This window comes from Erpetoichthys calabaricus, chromosome 7 (genome assembly GCF_900747795.2).
Source record: "Erpetoichthys calabaricus chromosome 7, fErpCal1.3, whole genome shotgun sequence".
Lineage (NCBI taxonomy): Eukaryota > Metazoa > Chordata > Cladistia > Polypteriformes > Polypteridae > Erpetoichthys > Erpetoichthys calabaricus.
The window spans coordinates 122,358,243-122,381,244 of record NC_041400.2 but is presented as its reverse complement, the minus strand read 5'-3'; the positions used below and the strand labels follow the sequence as shown (position 1 = coordinate 122,381,244).

Genomic DNA, 23,002 nt, shown 5'->3' with positions numbered 1-23,002 from the left:
CTACTTTCTCAGCAGATCTTACAAAATGCTGTAATTTATTTTTGGAGTGTATAGTTGTTGAACCAAACCAGACATCAATGGAGAATGTGATTACACTTTTAATTATGGCTTTTTAAAATTGAACTAGGATTGGCTGGGAAATATTTGATTTCTTTAGTTGGCCTAAGAAGTACAATCGCTACTGAGCCTTAAGAGTGTTAGAGAGAGAGAGATTGCATCTGCTGTTTGCGAAAGTCAGTGACCATTTCCACTGTCTTGGTGGTCTTGAGGACTAGGTTGTTGGAAGCACAAAAGAGACAAGCTCTTTCGTTACCATTAGCAGTCAGACCAATAATGGTGGTGTCATCAGCGAACTTAATGATTTTATTGGAGGATTGGTGGGCCTACAGTCATTGGTGTACAGAGAACTAAGTAGAGGGGAAATACACAGCCTTGAGGGGCACCTGTTCTAATAGACAGTCAGTCAGTATGAGAGGTGGGAGCCCACATGAACGTATTGCTTCCGTTATGTCAGAAAACTGTAAATCCATTCACAAATGGAAGGATTCAATTCAGTCTATAGAACTTCAGTTGACAATGGTGTTAAAAGCTGAAATAAAGTCTATAAAAATATTCTGGCACAAATCCCTTTGCAATCAAATGCTCCAGCACAAAGTGAAGGCCCATGCTGATGGCATTATGCACAGATCTATTTGCTCAATATGCAAACTGAAGAGGGTCAAGATCAGTAGCAGTAACAGACTTCAGATGGGTTGGAACAAGCTGTTCAAATACTTTCATTAGCACTGATGTAACAGGATGGATGGATGGATGGATGGATGGATGGATGGATGGATGGATGGATGGATGGATGGATGGATGGATGGATGGATGGATGGATGGATGGATGGATAGATACTTTATTAATCCAAGATCCAAGCATTACTCTGGCTTTGAAAACCAAGCTAAAAGCGTTAGTCCCAAGTGTTAATTGGGTAACTGTACAGATGCATCTTACATAAGCATTAGAACCAAGAACCAATCAGGCTGTGAAAGTTCTGTCAGTGCTGCTGTTCTTCGAAGAAATTATGTCTGAGTGCAGGTTTTCACTAATTATGAAATATCTGCACTTTACCACACAATGAAGACTGTGATGAGAATACCCATCCAGCATCCAATGTGAAGAGTATGTAGGAGATATACCTGACCATTGTAGCTCAATTTTGGAGCATTTACATTCTGGACCTTAATGTCAGCATCGATTAAAGTCTCATGGCTTATAAGGGCAGACTGTCATGGATACTGTACATCATGTCAAAAATAAGATTTGGCATAAAATTTTACAAGCTTTGTGAATCTAAAACGGGATACATTTGGAATTCGGTTCTGCACACAGGGAAAGGGACAATGTTTCATCTGAAATACAATCAGTATGGCTTTGGTGCAGACTCTGATAGATGCTCTGCTGGATTAATGTTATTGTGTAACCATGGACAATTTTTATACTTCACCAGAGCTATTTGACATCTTACTACAAAGAAAGACTGAAGTATATCGAACAGCATGTCCTAACCATCGTGGCATGCCTGAAGACTTTCGCAGAGCTAAATTACAGCGAAGTGCACTAGTAGCTTGGCAAAAGGGTAAAGCTGAAATGCAAAGTCAAGTCAGTTCTCTGTACAACAATGACTGTAGGCCCATCAATCCTTCAATAAAATCATTAAGTTCGCTGATGCAGCTAAGGTCATTGTGCAGGCAAAAGGCAACAAGCAGGTTCCTAAGCTTTTTGCTGCTGTCGACTACAATAGCACAATGGGAAGTGTAGATCATGCAGATCAAGAATAGACTTTCTATCCCGTTATGTGGAGACAACAAAAGAAATACTACAAAAAGGTATTTCGTTATCTGGAAAAGTGCATTTGGAATGCATTCATCTTATATAAAACAAACAAAAAGCTGGCGAAACTGTACCTCATGTAGACTTTACATGCCAGTTTGTAGAACAAATCATTGCCGCACATCTACCATCCACACTACCGCATATCCACCATTAACACTACCGCTAAAAACAGACTGTTGACCCAGCACATCGTGGATCTATCCAGAGAATCTTATTGCTAGACATTTTATTGATTATATACCTCCAACAGAAAAACAACAGAATTCAACTAGTACCTGTGCAGTTTGATGTTCAAAAATTTATAAATCTGGAAATAAAATCCCAAAAGAAACACACTATTATTGTCCCGATACTGATGTTGGACTGTGTCTTTTACCATGCTTTTAAGATTTACCATGTAAAAGATTCATTTTGAGATTGCATACTGTTTTGGTATTATTAGAAGTATTACGATTGTTACTATTATTTTTATCATTACTATTATTATTTGTATCATTATTATACTTTTGAGATTTAATAAAAATGTAAATTTCATGCCAAAAAAAAAAAAAAAAAAAAAACAGCAAGGCTCCTTTACATGTTTTTTTGGAATAAAATGCAATGCTAGAGAGGTTAAGTTACGTAGTTTGTTCTTCCATCACAGACAGATCTGCCGCTGTGGCTAATTCTTTCTCACCTCCCACTTCTGCAGAGCCTGCAAAATTTTCTGGCACGTTGTGAAGACTCATTTTTATCCACTACCCTGTGCTTCTAATAAGATGATGCAAAATAGTTCCCAGCCATAGCTTCACCCATGTGACATGTATGTATCTTTTTGTACACATTTCATCAGACTTCTTTGGCTATACTATGTGTTAATGTTGCATTTGTTATATTTATACTGTATCTGTAATTACTGTAGAGAGCAATGGGTCCTTAAATGGGAGCACACTAAATAAGAATATCATGAATTAAATTACAGCAGGCCACTTCAGGGTCAATAAGCATGTGGGAGGAAACCTGAGTCCCTGTAATAAATCAAAGCAAATGAGAGTCACAGGCAAACCCCATATATAGGGGAATCAAATTAATAGCAAAGACCAGAGTGTGTGAGTGTGTGTGTATCTTTCTCTATCTGGGACTTCTCATACTGCCAGTTTCCTAGATGTGAGTCACTCCCAGTACAGAGCAGAACACAAACTTAATGGTTTCTTATATTAGTCGATAAAAAGCCAGTTACAGTTCATTAATGAATTGCATGGCACTGAAACCGATACAGGCAAATCATTCTGCTCAAGTGAAATGCTGATGAAAAAAATTCTTAAATTGCACACAAAAAAAAAAAAGTTTCCGTAAATCAGCACAAGACTCTCACCTAAATATTTCTAGGTGATAACTTTCGTTTGCCAGAAGGATCCCTGCATCTTTTTTAAAGCTCCAATTTCTTATTCAACTCACATAAACTATTCTTTCTTTTTAGTAACACCATATTTAACAAACTCCCTCTTGTATTAACACAAGCTAGTACACTTATAGCATTTCTCAACATCCACAACAAATCCAAGAAAGAAAAATTACAACAGATGCATGTACTTTAAAGACCAGATACAGAGAGTGATAAAGAGAGTTTTAGTGGAAACCACCTACATGTTTTATAGAGGTCACATGGTCATGCTTATTCCACCATGACTGGTTGGGAATCACACACAACAGTTCTGCCTCAGTTCTCATTGTTAAAAGGCACAAACTCGCAAAATTATCTGCAGCATGGGAATCAGGTCTACCACATGTTGACCTCAACAGAGTGAAAGTCACTCCACGATCTGCTGAGATACCCATCCTCTAGCATCCAGGGGGAATCCAGACAGGTTGTTTCCCTGCCACTGAACTCATACATGCATTTATTCTCTCATTCTCTCTTTCACACACACACACACACTTCAATTCTAAGGCATGCTGCAAGACACTGTTTTGCTGTGTAAGCATTCCCATTTCTCCAATGTACATGACCTCTACCTGTCTCATTCATTTAATGACTTGTGTTTTTTGTTTGCAAGTACTGCCTAATTGATTACACTCATCCTCACTTTCTTTGAATTTACTGCAAGATTCCTATAACTACCTTCAAATAGAGAGCACATAGAGCCTCCTCTACTCGTTTTTCACAGGCTTCCATATTTCATTTAACACTAGAATTACCAGAGCCTACGAAAAAACTCGTATATCCGGCCCACCTTAAATTGCTTCTTAAATCTGTTCACACCTCTCCGCCAGCATCCTTCGTCCTCTAAATGTGCTGATAAAAGACAAGCTGCCAGCAGCCGGCTATTCCATCCCCCCACCGACTTAGAACGTGAGCGAAGTTTTCCCAGCTCACGACTTGATTGTTTACCTGGGAGTGAAGTGGAGTTTTACAGTGGAAATAAGAGGTCATTATTCTAAAGTAATCTGTGTAAACACATTGTTAAAACAGAAACTTTTTCATATGTTAGTAATAAATGTTACAAAATGTAGTAGGCATAAACTATAGAATATATAAAGCCCGAGTTCCAAAGATCAAATAAACACTTTCACAAAAGCTTCAAGAATGATTCAACAGCTTCTGTGGCATAGCGCGCTAAGATTTGACTCTTAGCGCAGAGCAGCTTTTCCTTCCCTCACAGACCTGAGTTCGATTCCCCGCTGGGGATGAAGTGTTGCTTTTTTTTTTCTTTTCTTTTAAACCTCAAACGGACATAAAATTTATACATTGGTATGCACTGTCAGTTACTGAGATCGTTATATTTTCATGTGGGATGCTCCTTTTCAAATATTTTTTTAACAATTGAGACTGCAATTAACAGGAACAACTGTCCTTATAACTTATTTTTAAGATCCATAACACACAGACAGACAGAGCACTGCGTAATAGAGAGACAGACAGGCAGAGAAGTCACTAGATATATAAATAAACAGGGAAGCCACGTGTACTGAAAGAAAAAAAGAACAACATGTGCGTTGTCCCTGACTCTCTAAGTAAGATCGGGGGAGGGGTGATGTTAGAGCGCCTTCGCTTATTCAGTGCAGCTGGGACAACGCACATGTTGTTCTTTTTTTCTTTCAGTACACGTGGCTTCCCTGTTTATTTATATATCTAGTGACTTCTCTGCCTGTCTGTCTCTCTATTACGCAGTGCTCTGTCTGTCTGTGTGTTATGGATCTTAAAAATAAGTTATAAGGACAGTTGTTCCTGTTAATTGCAGTCTCAATTGTTAAAAAAATATTTGAAAAGGAGCCTCCCACATGAAAATATAACGATCTCAGTAACTGACAGTGCATACCAATGTATAAATTTTATGTCCGTTTGAGGTTTAAAAGAAAAGAAAAAAAAGCAACACTTCATCCCCAGCGGGGAATCGAACTCAGGTCTGTGAGGCAAGGAAAAGCTGCTCTGCAGCTAAGAGGCAAATCTTAACGCGCTACACCACTGAAGCTGTTGAATCATTCTTGAAGCTTTTGTGAAAGTGTTTATTTGATCTTTGGAACTCGGGCTTTATATATTCTATAGTTTATGCCTACTACATTTTGTAGTATTTATTACTAAAATATGAAAAAGTTTCTGTTTTAACAATGTGTTTACACAGATTACTTTAGAATAATGACCTCTTATTTCCACTGTAAAACTCCACTTCACTCCCACATAATCAATCAAGGCGTGAGCTGGGAAAACTTCGCTCACGTTCTAAGTCGGTGGGGGGATGGAATAGCCGGCTGCTGGCAGCTTGTCTTTTATCAGCACATTTAGAGGACAAAGGATGCTGGCGGAGAGGTGTGAACAGATTTAAGAAGCGATTTAAGGTGGGCCGGATATACGAGTTTTTTCGTAGGCTCTGGTAATTCTAGTGTTAACATTAAAACACACAATCCATATTACTAACCGAGAATGGTAAACCGGATGGCATGGACGCAGGTCTCTCGCTAAACTGGAAGGCACAGATGCAGGTACACGGCGATGGAGCCTGGAGACATAGTGCGCAGGCACCGAACACACAGACACGAGTCCAGATGAAGGAGTACAGAAGCGCACACAGACACGAGACCAGATGGAGGAGTACGGAAGCGTACACGCCCACACTACACGGCATAGTCAGACCCGACATAGTACGGAAGTTGCATGCGCCTACAACGCACGTCTTAAACACCGCAGACACAAAAACGAAACAGCTCAACTAACTAACACACGACGAGCACAGACAATACGGAACCCTAACCGTCCACACCACACAGCATAGTCAAACCCGACATAGTACGGAAGGTTCCGGGCGCCTACAACGCGCGTCCAACACACCACAGGCGGACCCCCGAGATGGTACAAAAGCCCCAGAGATACGGACTCCACAGCACATCATTTTAAGAGTCTCAAAGAAAGTAAACAGACAGAAAACGGTGTGCTTATGAATTGTTTATTGAGCTAATTTGTATATATATCTAAATAACATAAAACGTGCAACCACAATAGCTTTCACACTGGTTACATACTTGCTTAACAACTATGCATCTATAAACATGGTTTAACATCTGAGCGCAGAAATGTTAGAAGTTATCAAGCCATCCAAACCTTTCTCCAAACCAAAGCTACTCTACATAGATGGAGAAAGAAGACTACAGGAACAAACAAGTAACCTGAACATGTTTATGTTGAACCATAGACTTTCTTGATGATACAGATATGTTGCTTTTATAGCTGTTTGTTTCAAAATCAGCATTAAAAACATTTATGAGTTATTTTTCTCTGATATTCCAGTTTTGTTTCATTTCAGCTGTTATAGTTGTGCATAGCCAAAATAGCCTAATTTTCAACAAGCATGTGCTCTTTGAAAAACCTACAGGACAGATGAATAAACATATCCACTATATTTAATTCTTTACAATAGTATATTTTAGGTAGAATATTAATTACATTTCTAATGAAAATAAAGTTCACCCATTACAAAATAATATATGGGTGTTATTTTTGAAAGCAAAATGTAAAACCACGAACCTTCAGGTCTGTCAGGATCACGATTAAGAACTGCATACCGTGGAAGTAAGATCCCCTCCTCCTTTAAAATTCTATACACTTCCCTCCTATAAAATTCAAAAGTAAAATTCAGCAAAATTTTGTGAAGTAAAACACAACAACAAATAATTATACATATTTCCTTGTTTCAAAATTTACATTAGTATAGCATCACCATTTCTAAATTTAAATTTGCTGCTTTATTGTTCTATACATGCTCCAGATAATAAACATTTCAAAATTATATTGAAATATTCTTGACTGTTTGTGTTCACCTAAAAAAAGAAGAATTAAGCATTTAGAACAACAATTTTAAAGAGCATATATCTTAGTTTTCATTTTAAATTCTACTGAATATTTTTGTATCAACTTACCTATCCTGAATATGATACTGCAAGTCCAAGTCATTAATAACAAAGGGTTTTCGCAGTTCTGAATAAGCTACAGCTTTGTCCAAGGGAAAGCCTAAAATAGAGAAAAGAAAGTTACTATATGGATTCTATTATTAACTTAACACTTTCATATCAATCCATTACCCATTCTATAATGTTCCATCCAGTCTTTCTCACATCTGACTTGATTATTTTTAGAGCTGAAAATAGTCTTTCAACACTTGGTGGGTGGCATTGCTGTTACAGTTCTAGCCACATCACTAATAATCTCTGGATCAACAGCGATGGCTTCTTCTACAGTCAGTTTCGATGAGTGATCTTTTCAACTTCTTTTAATTCTTTAAAAAACTCCTGCCAGAATCTCTTTATTTGGACATTTACTAGTCGTTTATCTTTCACACATAGGTGATGTCGGTTTGCTTTTGAAACTTCCATTTTGTCCAAGTAGGAATCAAAGTCTAATTCTTCATTTCAAGAGGATTACCCAGAGTTACCAGTGCTTATAGCTTCATCCAGTGGTGGTGTTTCAGGTAGTAGTAATCCCTTCATGTGAACTGCTACATCATAGAGTGTCTTTATTCCATTAGCAATCTGGTCACTGCTCAACAAAATTCGGCTCATTGGATCAACATAAATAGCAGCTAACAAGATTTGATTATCCAGTAAGAGACACACTCTTTTCTTCATTGAAGATACAATACCATCAGCTATTAACCCTCCACTTTTGTTCATGCAATATATCAAGATTTTCCATTCCAAGAAAAATGTACCGGGTGTTAAATCTTCATATTGCAACCTCTAGTTCTTTTACTTGTGCCCACTGGCTTTCAGTTAATAAGACATTTTCATTGTCCAGTTCTTCAAGAAAGTCTTTTAGTTCAAGCAAACGCTTTACCATCAAATAAGTGCTTCCCCAGCGTGTTATTTGATCCAAAATGGCTCCTTTTCCTGCACGTCTTTTCAAATGGCATCTGTTTTAGGAGCCCTGGCTGCAACAGTTACTTGCCACAATTTGCCAATTAGAGTAGCTGCATGACTATCTTTCAATCCATCTCTTATTGTAAGTTGCAGAGTAGGAACAGCACAATGCATATGTTGAATAGTAGTAAGCTTAGATGCTTCTTCAACAATGTTATCTAAAACTTCACCATTCTCTTCGGTTTCACTTTCTCTAATACTTGCATAACTGTCTTCCTCTAATATCTGTTTGTCACTTTCTTCATCTACTTTATTCATTTTCTCAATTGTGCTTAACATATTAGAATCATTATCTGTCACAATACATAGAATCTGTTCCTTTTTAATTTCAAAATCTTCTGGAACAGGTGGTGTGCAAAGTTATGCTACAGTTCAGCCCTGGGTGGGAGCATATGTGGAGAGTGCAGACAGAACCCCTGAACACACATCAGGCCATATCACACACCTACACCTACATCATTACACTTGTTTACACTCAAATGAACTTGTTAAAAGACATTTTATCTGAAATAAAATGAAAATACATTTTGTAATGTACCATAATCCAGATTACAATATGTGAATGTCTGGTTGTATAACAGCTCAGCTGAACTTCACACTAGTAGTAACACAACTATGTACTGGGCTTTGTTCCTACATCAGATAAGTATTTAATTATGGCTATTGTTTGTGAAATGGGACATTTGAACTTGCTGTATTTTTTTTTCATTACAATTTAAATTTATTAGGAGTCAGAGTCGGTACATTTTTGCCAACTCCAAAATTGTATCCAAAATTGTCTCCGACTCCACAGCCCTGCTTGTAGCCCATGATCTCTCAGATGTAGACAATTTTGTTGATACTCTTACAGTTCACTGAAAAAGTGCTGTATTCCTCCTGAAAACTGATTAAATGAAAAGCAATTGTTCCGTGTATACATGCACGCGTTTGATATGTCATCAAATAACAAGAGATAAAGTATTGTTGTTTCTACACCCATTCATTTAAATTTAAAGTCATGCTGTTTTCGCTTCCATATTGAACCAACATGCTTCAGTGATTTTCAGCAAGTTTTACTCCCTCTATGTCAAATGGAGGGATAGCTGCATACTTACATCAAAATAAAGTTTTTCATTAAAAGTATTTTGCAAAAGAATCTGTTTATTAATAAACAAACTGCTCTATATAACACAGATTTAACAGTTAAAAGAAATTACACTTTCAACAGTAAACCAGGGCAGAATAAAATTTTCACAAATATTTTTCCCAAAAAAAATCAATGCTTATCATAAGAATGAAAAAGGTTAATCCTAAATATTCTAACAACTATCTCTGACTTCTGAGCATCAAATTTAACCAAGACATTACGATAACTTTTAATAGTAACAACATATAATTTGTTTCAAGGTATAACAGATGCATACCTTTTGAATGAAAAGATATCAGGCAGTCACAAAGAGGCCAGTTGTCTACAGGTTCATTCAGTATTACATCTTCTTCAAATATCACAACAGTTATGTATTTGAATAAGCAAAGGCGTTCCAAAATTTCCTTCATGGGCTTGGATTTAGATTTTTTTGCCATGGCACATATTCCAACAATGATTTGTCTTTCTGGAGGCTGAAAATTAGACACACCAAATCAAAGGCTTAGCAAATATGTTCTTCGTCCTTTGTAACAAATTCTCTACAATATAATGCAATATTAATAAAACACAGACCAATTTTCAAGTACTGTATTTGGCACACTGTATTAATTCCCAAAGAATTATGCATATTAATGCAGCAGGGACCCAGTTCTCAATCTTACAGTTATCCTTTCTATCATTCTTATATAATTATAGAAATGTATTACTAAGGCTGACATAAGAATGTGTTGGTTGAAAGAAAAATCATTTAATAAATAAATTTACTTAAGTCAATTCAAACAATATAAAAGGTGCACTAGTTACTTGAAGTTTATAGAAATTTCAGTTTTCAGCAGGACAGTGTAAAAATCTATTTTCAGTCCTGAATGTTACTCATGTTACAGAACTACCAAGGAGTCTCCCTTGTCAGTCTCTTTGCAAATACTGTATGTTTATCTCAATTTTCTGAAATTCATCACTTGGTTTCATTGAAACTTAAGATATCTGTTGAAATCTACAAACCCAGTTTAGTCTTTTGTTTGCTATATGTAAGCACTATTGTTTCAACAATATTAAAGCACACTCCTACATATTTTGCCATGTATTTTAATTTTGCAGATATTTTTCTATAGTACATCACTCAAGGAAGTATTAATCTAGTGATTTAACACAGTGGTTTAACTCTGTGAAGTTAATTTTAAAAATTAAGTTTCCAACATTAAAGTCTTTATTTACAATACAAAACTCTAATATGATGTATTTTCAAAATCATACTGTATTGCTTGCAAATAGGTGCATGACAGTTTTGAACAGATTAAAAGAAAGACCAGGGGATGAATTAAAAAACACTAATCAAAGTCAAAAGGAGAACTGTAAGTCAGAAATTTAATACAGATAGTATTGCACATGAACTTTTTCTTTCTACTGAATTCTTTAACACCTCACAATATGTGGTACCAGCTTATCAAGCACTGAGTGGCTGATGATATGCCCCAAACAACGATGAAACAGTAAAGAAAATGTGCCCAAAACTCAAATTTCTTTAATAAATTAACCAGTAATTATCTTATGTAGTTGTACTGTACTTGTTGGGTTTTTTTTCTGCTCACTACAACAGACCTTTGCACCTTCGTGATTTGTATTTTAAATGGCTTGGCAGAAACATATGCTATTTTTTTTATTTTTACTTATTTACACAGAGATGTAGCTTTAATTTATAACATATATGTGTTACGATGTATGGGTAGAATTTCTTATCTGTAAGGGAACTGTTTAAACATCTAGAAACAAAGCAAAAGATAAAGAACCGAATCCTGAGAATTCCACGAGAGCCAGCTGCCAGCAATAGAGCCGTCTACTTTTGTTGGGGGGAAAATCTGTGGTAACTATAACTGTTGTTTATAATGGAATAATAATTTTTTAGTACATATGGCCATCTATTTTTCCTCCTGTCCTTTTGGCAAATTAAAATGCACACAGCCTGCAGCACACACTGAGTTGTAATTTGAATTATGCTTACTTTATAGAAGAAACTTCATTTAAATGCTCCTCCAAGGATTTGTTTCTTCAGTTTGATGAAATCGGACATGATACAGTAGTCAAATCAAAATCCAATCACTTGTTTAATTCTACTTCATTTTCGGTGTCAAACTATTCTTACAATTAACTTGCAGTTCTCTGAATAAGTTTGCCCAATTAATACTGGATAACAGAACTAAAGACCAAGAGCTTAAAAATCCTACATGGCTTAATTTAACAAAGGAGGGAGATCCTGCAGCTCTTTCAAGACAAAAAAAAAAGATTTTGGAATTACCATTTTTATCCCACTATGGATTTAGTTTAGAAATAAAATGAGACATATCAACTGTAACTTGTAATTTTTTTTTTTTACTTGTAGTGGCCATTTTTTAAATGAGAGATTTTGAGATGATACTGGAATTAAACTCACATTCATCCTTTAACACTAGAATCCCTGAAGCCTACAAAAACAAAACAAAAAAAAAAAAAAAAAAAACTCGTAATGCTGGGCCACCTTAAATTCCCTCCCTGGAGTTGGATAGGGTACATAATATATTGTTATTTGGAATACATGCATTTCATGTGTGTTCTGTGTTTACAATGAGCTGGGTAAATGTAGGATGACAGGAAATGCGAGGCAAGAAATGTTGAACATAACTACAACAGAAATTTTTTTCATGTTATAACAACAAAATGTGTCTTCACACATTATACATTTCAAGTCTGCAAGTCCAAATATCGAATAAACACTTTCACAAAAGGTATAACAAAACAAGTGTGCCTTTATTCAAAAAATATAACCGAAGAAAAAGAAATTATCCAATTTACATGTTGCTGTCAATAGTATAAAAACTGAAGCCCATTTATCAATTGCACGAGTGGGTTAGAAGTAAGTGCGGCTGCCTAAAAATCAAAAGGTTCGAGCACAAGTCTTTCCCGCATTTTCCATTTTGAGTAGTGAGCTACTATTATTATTATATAAATACACTAGCAAAATACCCGCGCTTCGCAGCGGAGAAGTAGTGTGTTAAAGAGGTTATGAAAAAGTAAAGGAAACATTTTAAAAATAACGTAACATGATTGTCAATGTAATTGTGTTGTCATTGTTATGAGTGTTGCTGTCATATATATATACATATACACATATACACACACATATACACACATATACAGATATATTATATATACATATACACATATATTTTTTATATATATATATATATATATATATATATACACACATACATACATACATATACACACATAGATGCACTTACAATAACATAGAAATCAATATAAACAACATTAACATCATTATCATATGAGAATATGAAGTAATATATAAGAAGCACATTTCATATAAATATAAATTATTAAACAGTAAAATCTTCTTCTATAATTTGCTACCGTGGCTTTTCGTTGGTCTGTCCATGATTTTAAATCACATGTAGCTTGCAAACCGTTTCACGTATTGACTTGAAATGTGGTACACATGTAATACGTCACGTCTGCTATCCGCTTTATGGGTGATGAATGTATTACTCTTTTTATGTTTATTTTATTTTAGAATCAACTCCTATCTGCGCACACCAGGGTGGCCGTGGGCGGATGCGTATGGTGTATTCACTCCATGTTATCGTGCATTGCGCTGTCACTGGTATTTTGACGCTGTCACTGGTATTTTGATAAAAGAATTTGAACAATATATAAGAAGCGTATAAATTATTAAACAGTAAAACATTAACATTTAAGAAGTAAAGTTACATTGAGTACTACTGCAGTGCCTTCGGGTATACCTCATTTTTTCTTTGCCCATTACATGCTTAAATGTATACATTTTTTGGTGTACGTACCCGAGAACACGCGACATATAACCGACCGTGGGAGAAGCATGGATTTTAAACACGCGTTGAGTTCATCTGCTGGTCTCCCTCGTGGAATAACTGGTAATGTTTGACTAAAATGTACAGCGAGTAAAACGACATTACCTCCTTTTTTTTTTTTTACGATCTCTGAGATCTTGCTTTTTTTCGGTTCAAGGCTTCATAAGCTCTTTTATGTTCAATGTTGTACTTAATAAGTACTAATTATCCCAAACCATGATCTTTGAATGTTGCAAGACTTTCGCCTTGTATGTAGATCGGGGTAATTACATTCATTGCATTCCTAGTCTGAATCACAATCTGATTGTATGGGTGGTTACCTGGCACTGTAGGGTTGCCACCCGTCCTTTAAAATACGGAATCGTGCCGCGTTTGAGAATGAAATTGCGCGTCCCGTTTTGAATCAATACTGGACGGGATTTATCCCGTATTTTTTGTATCATTTTTTTTTTAAAGCAGCGTCTCATGCAAATCATCCCACACGCATTTTATGAAGATGCCTCCTTTCCTACTTTTGATTGGGTAATACTTGATGTCATCGTTAGTTTGATTGGTGTTTTTAACTGTCCAGTGAGGAGGGCGTGTCTTAAGTACAGTGTGCAAAGTGTTGGCACTGAGATGTTGCGTCAGCGCCATAGTTGAAGCCCCTAACGTTGCGGTCAGCAAGTGGGCTAACATCCGCCATGTGCCGTCTTTCAGTTGCGAGAAGCAGATCATAGAATGGTTGAAACTGTTGCCCCTAACGTTGCGCCACGGTGTGTGCTTCGTTTATACCTCGTGTCTTCTCATTAAAGTTTTATCTCGCGAATATGTTATTGCAATCCGCAGCGGGAGCGTTTCTATAAACTTAATTTAAAGTTACGTTTTACACCGTTGTAATAAAAAGGTTTTCTCTGTAACAGGAGAAGGGATAAAATAAAGAAGTAAGAGGGGGTTGGTCGCTTCAGTGCAAAACCAGCTACAAAGATTGGAATGTTTGGGATGATAGCGAAAGAATGTGCAAAAACTTCTTTCTCATAAAGGGTTTCAGAATGTTTTAGGGAAAGGTTAATTAATGCAAGATGTTTTTCTGTAAGTTGTTTTGATGTCTCTAAGAAGGGTTGTTTTAGGCTTAGTAGAGATAACACATAAGTTGTCCCGTGGGAAGATGTGTGCAGAAACTGATCACTTCTGTATACACTGCTTACACGTAAGCCATTTTGGGCAAGGACACTCAATTAGTATATAAGGGAAGGTTCCGCCCTCAGTTTCTTTGGAAGCTCAACCGTGGGGAACGTGCACACCGCCCGGTATTGGACCAGGCTCACGAGTTGATCCTCTGACGAGACTGACACGCGGGCTCCCCCAGTCTACTGGTCTAGGATGATGGCTCTGGGTCTTTTGATATTACTGTAAGTATAGTATAATTCACATATCTGTATTACTGTAAGTCAATAGTATAATTCACATATCTGTATTACTGTAAGTCAATAGTATAAATCATATATCTTTGTCAATAGTACAATTCCTATATCTGCATGTATATTGCTATTATATTGTATGTAACTGATATTATATTTGAACAAGTAAACAATTGAAGTATTGGACCTTTCCTCTCTGATTCTTGCCTGCTTATTTTGTTAAAACCTTTGAACCATTTTCCCAAACTAAAACATTTTGGCGTAGTCGCTGCAGGATTTTGGGGAATTTGGTAAAATATTGAATTACTAAGTGAGGCAAAGGAAATCAGAGATGTTTAAGAAATGTCAGGTGTCTGTAAAGGAACCCATAACGGGCTTGCAGACGCGGGGGTGGGTTTTGCTAACTGCGGTTAGAAGTCTGGATAGTCTGGTAGACGAAAAAGAAAGGGAGATTAAGAAAATGCAAATGGACTTGGCGGATGCGTTAGGGCGGGCCTCAATGGCCGAATCCCAGGTAGCTGTATTATTGCCGCGGGTACAGAGAGCCGAGGGGATGTCGGAAAAGGCAGCCTTTTGCATAGCCAAGGTGAATGCGAAAAAGAAGCGCAGACCGGATGTTGCGAAGGTTAAAGCGTTTGTAGCCGCAGCTAATGTCCATGAGTGGGATCCTGAAAAATGGGATGGTAACATTTGGGATGATGATTATGAGGATGATGACGGACCCGATGCAGGGTCGGTAATTGATCCTCTGCCTTTACAGGCTAAACCCGTCACACGTCGCAGACTTTTTACTGACGCACATGGTAATGTTAGGAGGGGAGATGTTTTCGAAGATTATACTGCACAAGAAAGGGAAGGATTTAGATCACGTTATGCACAAGGGCGAAATGAGCCAGTAGACACATGGCTTGTACGCTTGCATGATGCAGGAGCCGGGCATGTGTCACTGGATAAGGGGGATGGTACTGAATTTACAGATTATGCTGTCGATTCCCGTTTTAAACAAGCAATGAGACAAGAATTGACTAAGTTAGAAGGGGACAGCACGTTGCTGGCGCTGGCGGCGAACGCAGCGTATGAAATATATCCACACCCACAGAATTGGCCTGAAGTAAAACCATGGACGACTTTGCAGCAGGCGATTCGAGTGGTTAGAGAATTGGCAATGAGGGACGCCGTGGTAGCGGGCCAAGCGGATCAGTTAGATGTGTTCCCATTTACATCTATGGCCAGGACCGTCCTGATAAGAACAGCCCCTGCTAGTTTGAAAGGAATAATAATGACTCTTTTACTGAATGAGGTAGGTGCAGGAGTGGGGGAGGTTGTGACTAAATTACGGGATTTAGGTGACCTGGGGGAGTGGGGAGGAGCCCCGCCAGGGACAGCTGCAACACAACCCACTGGGGCTACATCAAGGAATAGCGCCTGTAGAACAGGGGGAGTGAATAGGAAGGAGTTATGGGGAGCGTTAATTAATGCTAAGGTCCCTAAGGAGGAGATAGATGGACAGCCTACAGGACTGCTCCTGGACAGGGCAAAGAAAAAAGGACTTATAGATAAGTCTGGCGGAATAAAGAAGCGAGTGGCAAAGGCGGAAGTACATTCACTCCTTACCTTTGCAGAATGGGAAAAATTAAGTAAAAAGCATGACGAAGTTCTTACCTTTGCTGAGTGGGAGAAATTGAGCAAAAGCGTGATGAAACTGGCCCCTCTTCATCTTCCGAGAGCTCCTCGGAGGAAGAGGAGGAGGAAGATAGGGAGAAAAACCGACGCAAGAGTAAGCATAAGAAAGGAGGGAAAAAAGCTAAAGGGAAAGGGAAAAATAAAGGAAGGACTTTATATCCCGTTGAAGAATTAGAACGCGCAGCACGAGATTGTTAGGGATGGGGCCAAGCACAGGTGAGAGCCCTAAATTGGCATGATGCGGACATTCGACCTTTTGTACCGGTAACGATACATTGGGAAAATAAAAACAAACAAATAGTAAAGGCTCTCATCGATACGGGTGCGGAGGCCACTTTAATATATGGGAATCCATCTAAATTCAAGGGGAAACGATTGACAGTGCAGGGGATTGGGGGAACGGACATCCCTGCCACTCAGGTGACGGTGATGTTACAAATTGGTCAGTTGCCCGTGAGACCCTACCCCGTACTAATCACCCCAGTGAAAGAGTATATAATAGGGATGGATCGTCCACAGGTGGCAAATATGCTGTAATCGCATGCTGGCATACAGCCTGCAAATGTCAGCGTGCATCAACAGCATTTCTGAAGTTTTTTAGGTGTACGGTAGAATCAGCTTTTACAGCTGTGTTTTCTTCGCTAAAAATGGAGACAGCAGTAGTTGCAACAGAAACTTTAACGGCAACGTTAACCGTAGCAGTAGCGATAGAGAGAGTCGAATCGGAGGCCGTTGTGCTTTCCTCGAGGAGGGCGGAGTCAGCTGCAGCAGCCGAGCTAGTCAAAGACGCAGATAAGCCGTCTCTGCATCAAGTGGAGGCAAAGGCGGCTGAAACAGAAAACCTACACTTGTCTGCTGGTCAGACAGATTGTGTATGGTTAATAATTATAAAGCAAATAGATGGGAAAGCAAGAGAGAGGAGTAATACCTGGCTAAAAAGTCACGAGCAGCTAGCAGTACACGTAGCGATGCATAAGGAGAATGCCATACGGATTAAACAACGACCGCTCAGTGTTAAAGTGTGTGCTTTGATTTCGGGGTCTTTTGACCCTGAGGAACAGCAGTAGAACTTAAGCTGGTTATTGGGAGCACTCCTTTCAAAGCCCCTGTGTTGATTATTGCTGCAGAGAAAACAATATGTATATTGGAGACGTCAGTTTACAAGTAAAGCTGCTATAATGTGAGGGTTACTTGTATGTAGTAATGAAGGAAAGTGTAAGTGACAATATGGTGTGCATTTGTTTAAATGCAATAATTGGTATGAAAAATGGCATGTGGCAGTATAAAAACAGCCAATGCCAAATTGCAAGTTAAAACAGAGGACTGAAAGAAAAGGAAAAGAGTAAGAATGTTTTCTTCCATTTATTCTCTACTGCACTGCATTCTCTGTATAATTCTGAGGTTTAAAAATGTTATACCAATAGTTAATTCATAACTTTTTGTAAAAGTAACCAGTGCTAAGTAAGATTTGATTTAGACATTGAATGTGGAGAAACTGGTGGATTTGTATAGCCATTGTAGACTGCAGGGCATGAGTTGAATAATGTGACTGAAAACTAAGTGAATTAAAGAAAGAAATAGAGGAGATGAAAGCAAAGCACGTGTTTGTATATGAAAGCTTTTGAAAGTACTGCATTTGAATTAATGGAATGGCCATTTTAGCAGTTAGTTGGAATGAAAAAACTTATTGGTGTTTCAAGCAGCACATTCATATTGGGGAATAAGTAAATGAAAGGCAGTGGCTTACCATCCAGTTTTTGGAGCTCAGCATGTAAAACAAAGGGGTGAAAATCCCGAAGGGACACTACGGGCATGTATGCCCAAGATCAAGTCTGGCGCTAAAGGGAGTCACTGTGCTAACAGGCGTAATCGACGCAGATTACCAAGGGACCGTCAAAGTTCTGTTACAATCCTCAATGGGGGATCCAATCAAATTGACTAAGGGAGATCGAATAGCGCACTTGTTAATAATACCAGTTCACATGGGAAAAGTGCAGGAAAGTACTGCACCAGTAGTTAAGACTGGCCGGAATGTGGGGGGATTTGGATCAACAGATGCTCCTAAATTGGTTAACGGGGTGAAGGTGTGGGTTAAACAACCCCATGAACCACCCCGCCCGGCAGAAATCATCGCAATGGGACAGGATTTGATTGTAACTGTTCTATACAATGGAGAAGAAGCATGGGTAAATGTTCCTGTAAAACACTGCTATAGACGGGAGTGAGGAGTGGGTGCAACATGCTGTGTTCTTGTTTTACAGAATTGGGGGTGTTCTGAATGAAGTAGGAGCCACCACATTAGGAGGTGAGGCAACGGAGACGACTCCGGTCCGATGGTGGTGGAACGATTCCACTAAGCCCAGACGTCAGGAGAACACCACGTGTCTGGAGAATCAGTCTTGCAATGTCCTCAACATTACGACTGGTGACGGGTGCACCATCTACTCCTCGAACTTGAAGGTGCCGGGGGTAAAACCACAGAAGTATCTGATTGAGTGCTCTGAAAACTTAAATATTACCTGGACGTCGAAAGTAACTTGGTGTATGGGGCCCTGGAACGGCTCCAAGGTACAGTGCGAGGACAATGCAACATCAAGCGAATACACCTCTAATAAGACTGGGCCCATTGGCTGGATCAATGCAACTGAAATTATTAACAGGACTATACCAATGCTTGCTATAGCCGTGTGGGCTAGAACCCCCATAACGAGACAGTCACATGTAGAACCAATAATTGACACATGTAAACTTGTTTCTATGACAGCAAAAAGGACTAAGGTTACATGGCAAGTGACGTTTCCACTGTTGCCACAGTGTAAGCGTGCTAAACGGGCATGGTATGACACTTTCTTAGGAGGGGTTGGCACCACCCTAGGAACTTTAAACACCGTAGATAATGAAATAACTGCAAACAAGCTTGAGAATGTGGGACGACATACTCACAAAGTGGCAGACCAAATGGCTAGGTGGTTACCTCAGTCCATGGTCTCTCATCAGCAAACAGTAAACTGGGAACAACGCGCTTCAGATTGGATAATCACGGCTAGCAATGACACTCGATGGCTAAATGTGTCAACTTTCATGAACTGGACTGTATGCACTTTTAACATATTACAAGCACAGATACAGAAAAATAACATGCAAATGGCTTTAAGGACTAATAATATGCAAATATGGCAAGATATATGGAACATTAGCAGTAGCTTATGGTTAACAGTTAAACCTGAATATATTAGGTGTAATGATACAATATGTAATGGGTATTGGTTTCAATATAATGTTACCACTATGATAACCTTGTGTAGATATCACGTTTTACCTGTTGTTGCACACGGACACCCTTTGGTGCTGCTTATTATTATTATTGCTTTAATGACTATATTTAATTGCTATGTGTTTTGTGTTTTAAAACGAATTAATAATAGAGCACGACAGACAAGGTTGCTGATTTTGCGCTGAGCGAGGGACCGATTGTAATAAAAAGGTTTTCTCTGTAACAGGAGAAGGGATAAAATAAAGAAGTAAGAGGGGGTTGGTCGCTTCAGTGCAAAACCAGCTACAAAGATTGGAATGTTTGGGATGATAGAGAAAGAATGTGCAAAAACTTCTTTCTCATAAAGGGTTTCAGAATGTTTTAGGGAAAGGTTAATTAATGCAAGATGTTTTTCTGTAAGTTGTTTTGATGTCTCTAAGAAGGGTTGTTTTAGGCTTAGTAGAGATAACACATAAGTTGTCCCGTGGGAAGATGTGTGCAGAAACTGATCACTTCTGTATACACTGCTTACACGTAAGCCATTTTGGGCAAGGACACTCAATTAGTATATAAGGGAAGGTTCCGCCCTCAGTTTCTTTGGAAGCTCAACCGTGGGGAACGTGCACACCGCCCGGTATTGGACCAGGCTCACGAGTTGATCCTCTGACGAGACTGACACGCGGGCTCCCCCAGTCTACTGGTCTAGGATGATGGCTCTGGGTCTTTTGATATTACTGTAAGTATAGTATAATTCACATATCTGTATTACTGTAAGTCAATAGTATAATTCACATATCTGTATTACTGTAAGTCAATAGTATAAATCATATATCTTTGTCAATAGTACAATTCCTATATCTGCATGTATATTGCTATTATATTGTATGTAACTGATATTATATTTGAACAAGTAAACAATTGAAGTATTGGACCTTTCCTCTCTGATTCTTGCCTGCTTATTTTGTTAAAACCTTTGAACCATTTTCCCAAACTAAAACAACCGTGCTTTGTTTCCCTTATGAACATGCTTGTATGCTTAACTCGCTCCGTTCTCAATTGTTTAATAAATTTTTTGCTCTTCGCTGTTTGCGGCTGTTCCTCCATTTCCCCCTACTTCGTTCTTTTATCTCGCGAATATGTTATTGCAATCCTTAACGGGAGCGTTTCAATAAACTGATTGAAAATAGTTTTGCATTTACCTTTTTAGTAAAAGGCGAGCTTTTAAGCCTGAGAAATCACCCCGTAAATGCACACGTTTAATTGGACATGTGTTAATATGTATGGTTACACAGTATTAAAAGACAGTGAACAACGTCAGTTACCTTTCTTCCCGCGTTTGATAAAAGGTGAGCTTTTAAGCCTCAGAAATCACCCCGTAAATGCACACGTTTAATTGCACATGTGTTAATATGTATGCTCACACAGTATTAAAAGACAGTCAAAAATTAACGTCATTTACCTTCGTTCCCGCGTGTGACTCGTGCTGTAAATGTCTTCCTTGTTTTTAGTTCACGTGATTACGTAGGAGGCGTGATGACGCGATACGCGACTCCGCCTCCTCCATTACAGTGTATGGACAAAAAATATGTTCCAGTTATGACCATTACGCTTTGAATTTCGAAATGAAACCTGCCTAACTTTTGTAAGTAAGCTGTAAGGAATGAGCCTGCCAAATTTCAGCCTTCCACCTACACGGGAAGTTGGAGAATTAGTGATGAGTCAGTCAGTCAGTCAGTCAGTCAGTCAGTGAGTGAGTCAGTCAGTGAGGGCTTTGCCTTTTATTATTATAGATACAGTACATTTGATTTGAGTCTGTAACACCCATTGTAAATTTTAGCTAATTAGAGGATCAACCTCAAGAACCACAGAACCAGAGATGTCCAATGCCAGAAGATCAGCTTTAAACACCTATTCAAAGCAGCCAACCCAGCGGATCATAATTGCAGCATCATCCATAAGGATCATTCCATCACCCACCCTGACTGCAACTCTCCAAGGAACAGATTTAGATGACCATAATGCTTTGATTCCTCTGTAAGCAGGACATGGGTCACTAGACCACAGAGGAATCTGTGATTAAGTGACACACCACCTAACAAACCTGCCCTCAGAAAACATAACTAAATGGTTTGTCCTGTTTTCAGAAAGGTGATAAGTTCTTTACAATAACAGCCTACTGTACTATATGTATTTGGACAACATAAAAGATATGACCAAAAAAAAAAAAAAAAAATTCACCAGAGGACAAGAGATTAAACAGGGCATTTGCAGAATACATATACAGGGTTCAAGAATCTGTATACAAAATTGAAAAACCGGGATTTCAGCAGCTTGTGCAACAAGTAAACAACAGATATTGTCTTCCTTCAAGAAATTATTTCATATACACTAAAATCCCTATACTTTGAGGAAATAAAAAGTAAAACAATGAATAGTCTTACACAGAAACCTTACTTTACAACCACAACTGTCCCGTGGACCAACAGGTCTGCCACAACATACATTGCAGTAACTCTCCAGTTTATACAGTCCTGAGACATGCAAAGCTGGTGTTTGGAATGTGTCCGGCTTAATTCCGAGTACACTGGAGAAAGCGTAAGGGAAGCCTTAGAGTGGTCTATTCAGGATGAACAGCAGTTGGACCTGACAAAAATGGCTAGGATCACAACTGATAATGCCTCATTGAACACAAAAAAGCAAGATCTTACATGGATTCCATTTGCACCTGGCAATTCACAAGGGCCTAGACATACCTTGTGTCTGTAGCCCTCTCAAGTCTAAGAAAAACCGTGTCTGCTCTCAGCAGGTCTCCAAAAATGTGCACACAGTTGAAAATGAAACAAAAGGACTTAAGATTCCCAAACACAAACTAATTCATGATGAGCCGACACACTGGGATTCAGAATATGAAATGGTGGAGACATTTTTAGAACAGCAGCATGCTGTTTGCTCAATTCTAGCAGATAACAGGAAAAAAGTGGCACCTAATGCCAAAAGACAACATTACAGTTCTTGAGGGTGTAAGAGAGGTTTTAAGTCCATTATGCTCTTTAACCGAGGACCTCAGTGGTGACAAGCACATCACCCTCTCCTCTGTTCTACCATTTTAATGGAAGATTTTTTCCCATTCGACAGCTGATCAGAGTGGTAGTATCTTGAGACAGCACCTTAAAAAAATATACAAAAAATGACCTAAGACAGAGTTATGATGACCACCATCTGTAGCTGGTTCTCAACACATCCACATTTCATGACCGAAGGTGCTAAATAACTGTTCATTTGCTTGAGGTGGAAACCCAAATACAGCAAACACCCTCTTCAAGCACCAAACAACCATTAAAGAAAAGCAAACCTGATCTGAAATGACTGTTAACAAACATACAGGAGGAAAAC

General features: G+C 38.4%; 2 protein-coding genes across 11 annotated transcripts in view; one reads left to right on the top strand and one right to left on the bottom strand.

Annotated features, from left to right (window-relative positions):
- Positions 1–23,002, bottom strand: part of ppip5k2 (diphosphoinositol pentakisphosphate kinase 2) — a 273,516-nt gene that overhangs the window by 222,342 nt on the left and 28,172 nt on the right. For all 10 annotated transcript variants that reach the window (XM_051929861.1, XM_051929854.1, XM_051929852.1 and 7 more), the window contains exons 3-5: positions 9,670–9,865; positions 7,271–7,361; positions 6,879–6,964 (exon numbers count right to left, since the gene is read on the bottom strand). In XM_051929861.1, coding sequence (XP_051785821.1) covers positions 6,879–6,964; positions 7,271–7,361; positions 9,670–9,865 — 373 coding nt within the window. The remainder of the gene's footprint in view (positions 1–6,878; positions 6,965–7,270; positions 7,362–9,669; positions 9,866–23,002) is intronic.
- LOC127528808 (uncharacterized) lies at positions 14,191–19,884 on the top strand. Its single transcript, XM_051929862.1, has 2 exons — positions 14,191–14,664; positions 18,618–19,884. Exons 1-2 carry the CDS (start codon positions 14,636–14,638, stop codon positions 19,813–19,815), a joined length of 1,227 nt encoding a protein of 408 aa, XP_051785822.1. The 5' UTR covers positions 14,191–14,635; the 3' UTR covers positions 19,816–19,884.

What these genes read in the sequence shown, in the direction of transcription:
- LOC127528808 (XM_051929862.1), top strand. Translation starts at nt 14,636, where the DNA reads ATGATGGCTCTGGGTCTTTTGATATTACT. An exon ending in CTGGGTCTTTTGATATTACT is followed by an intron (nt 14,665 to 18,617) that starts GTAAGTATAGTA and finishes CTTGTTTTACAG; the next exon opens with AATTGGGGGTGTTCTGAATG.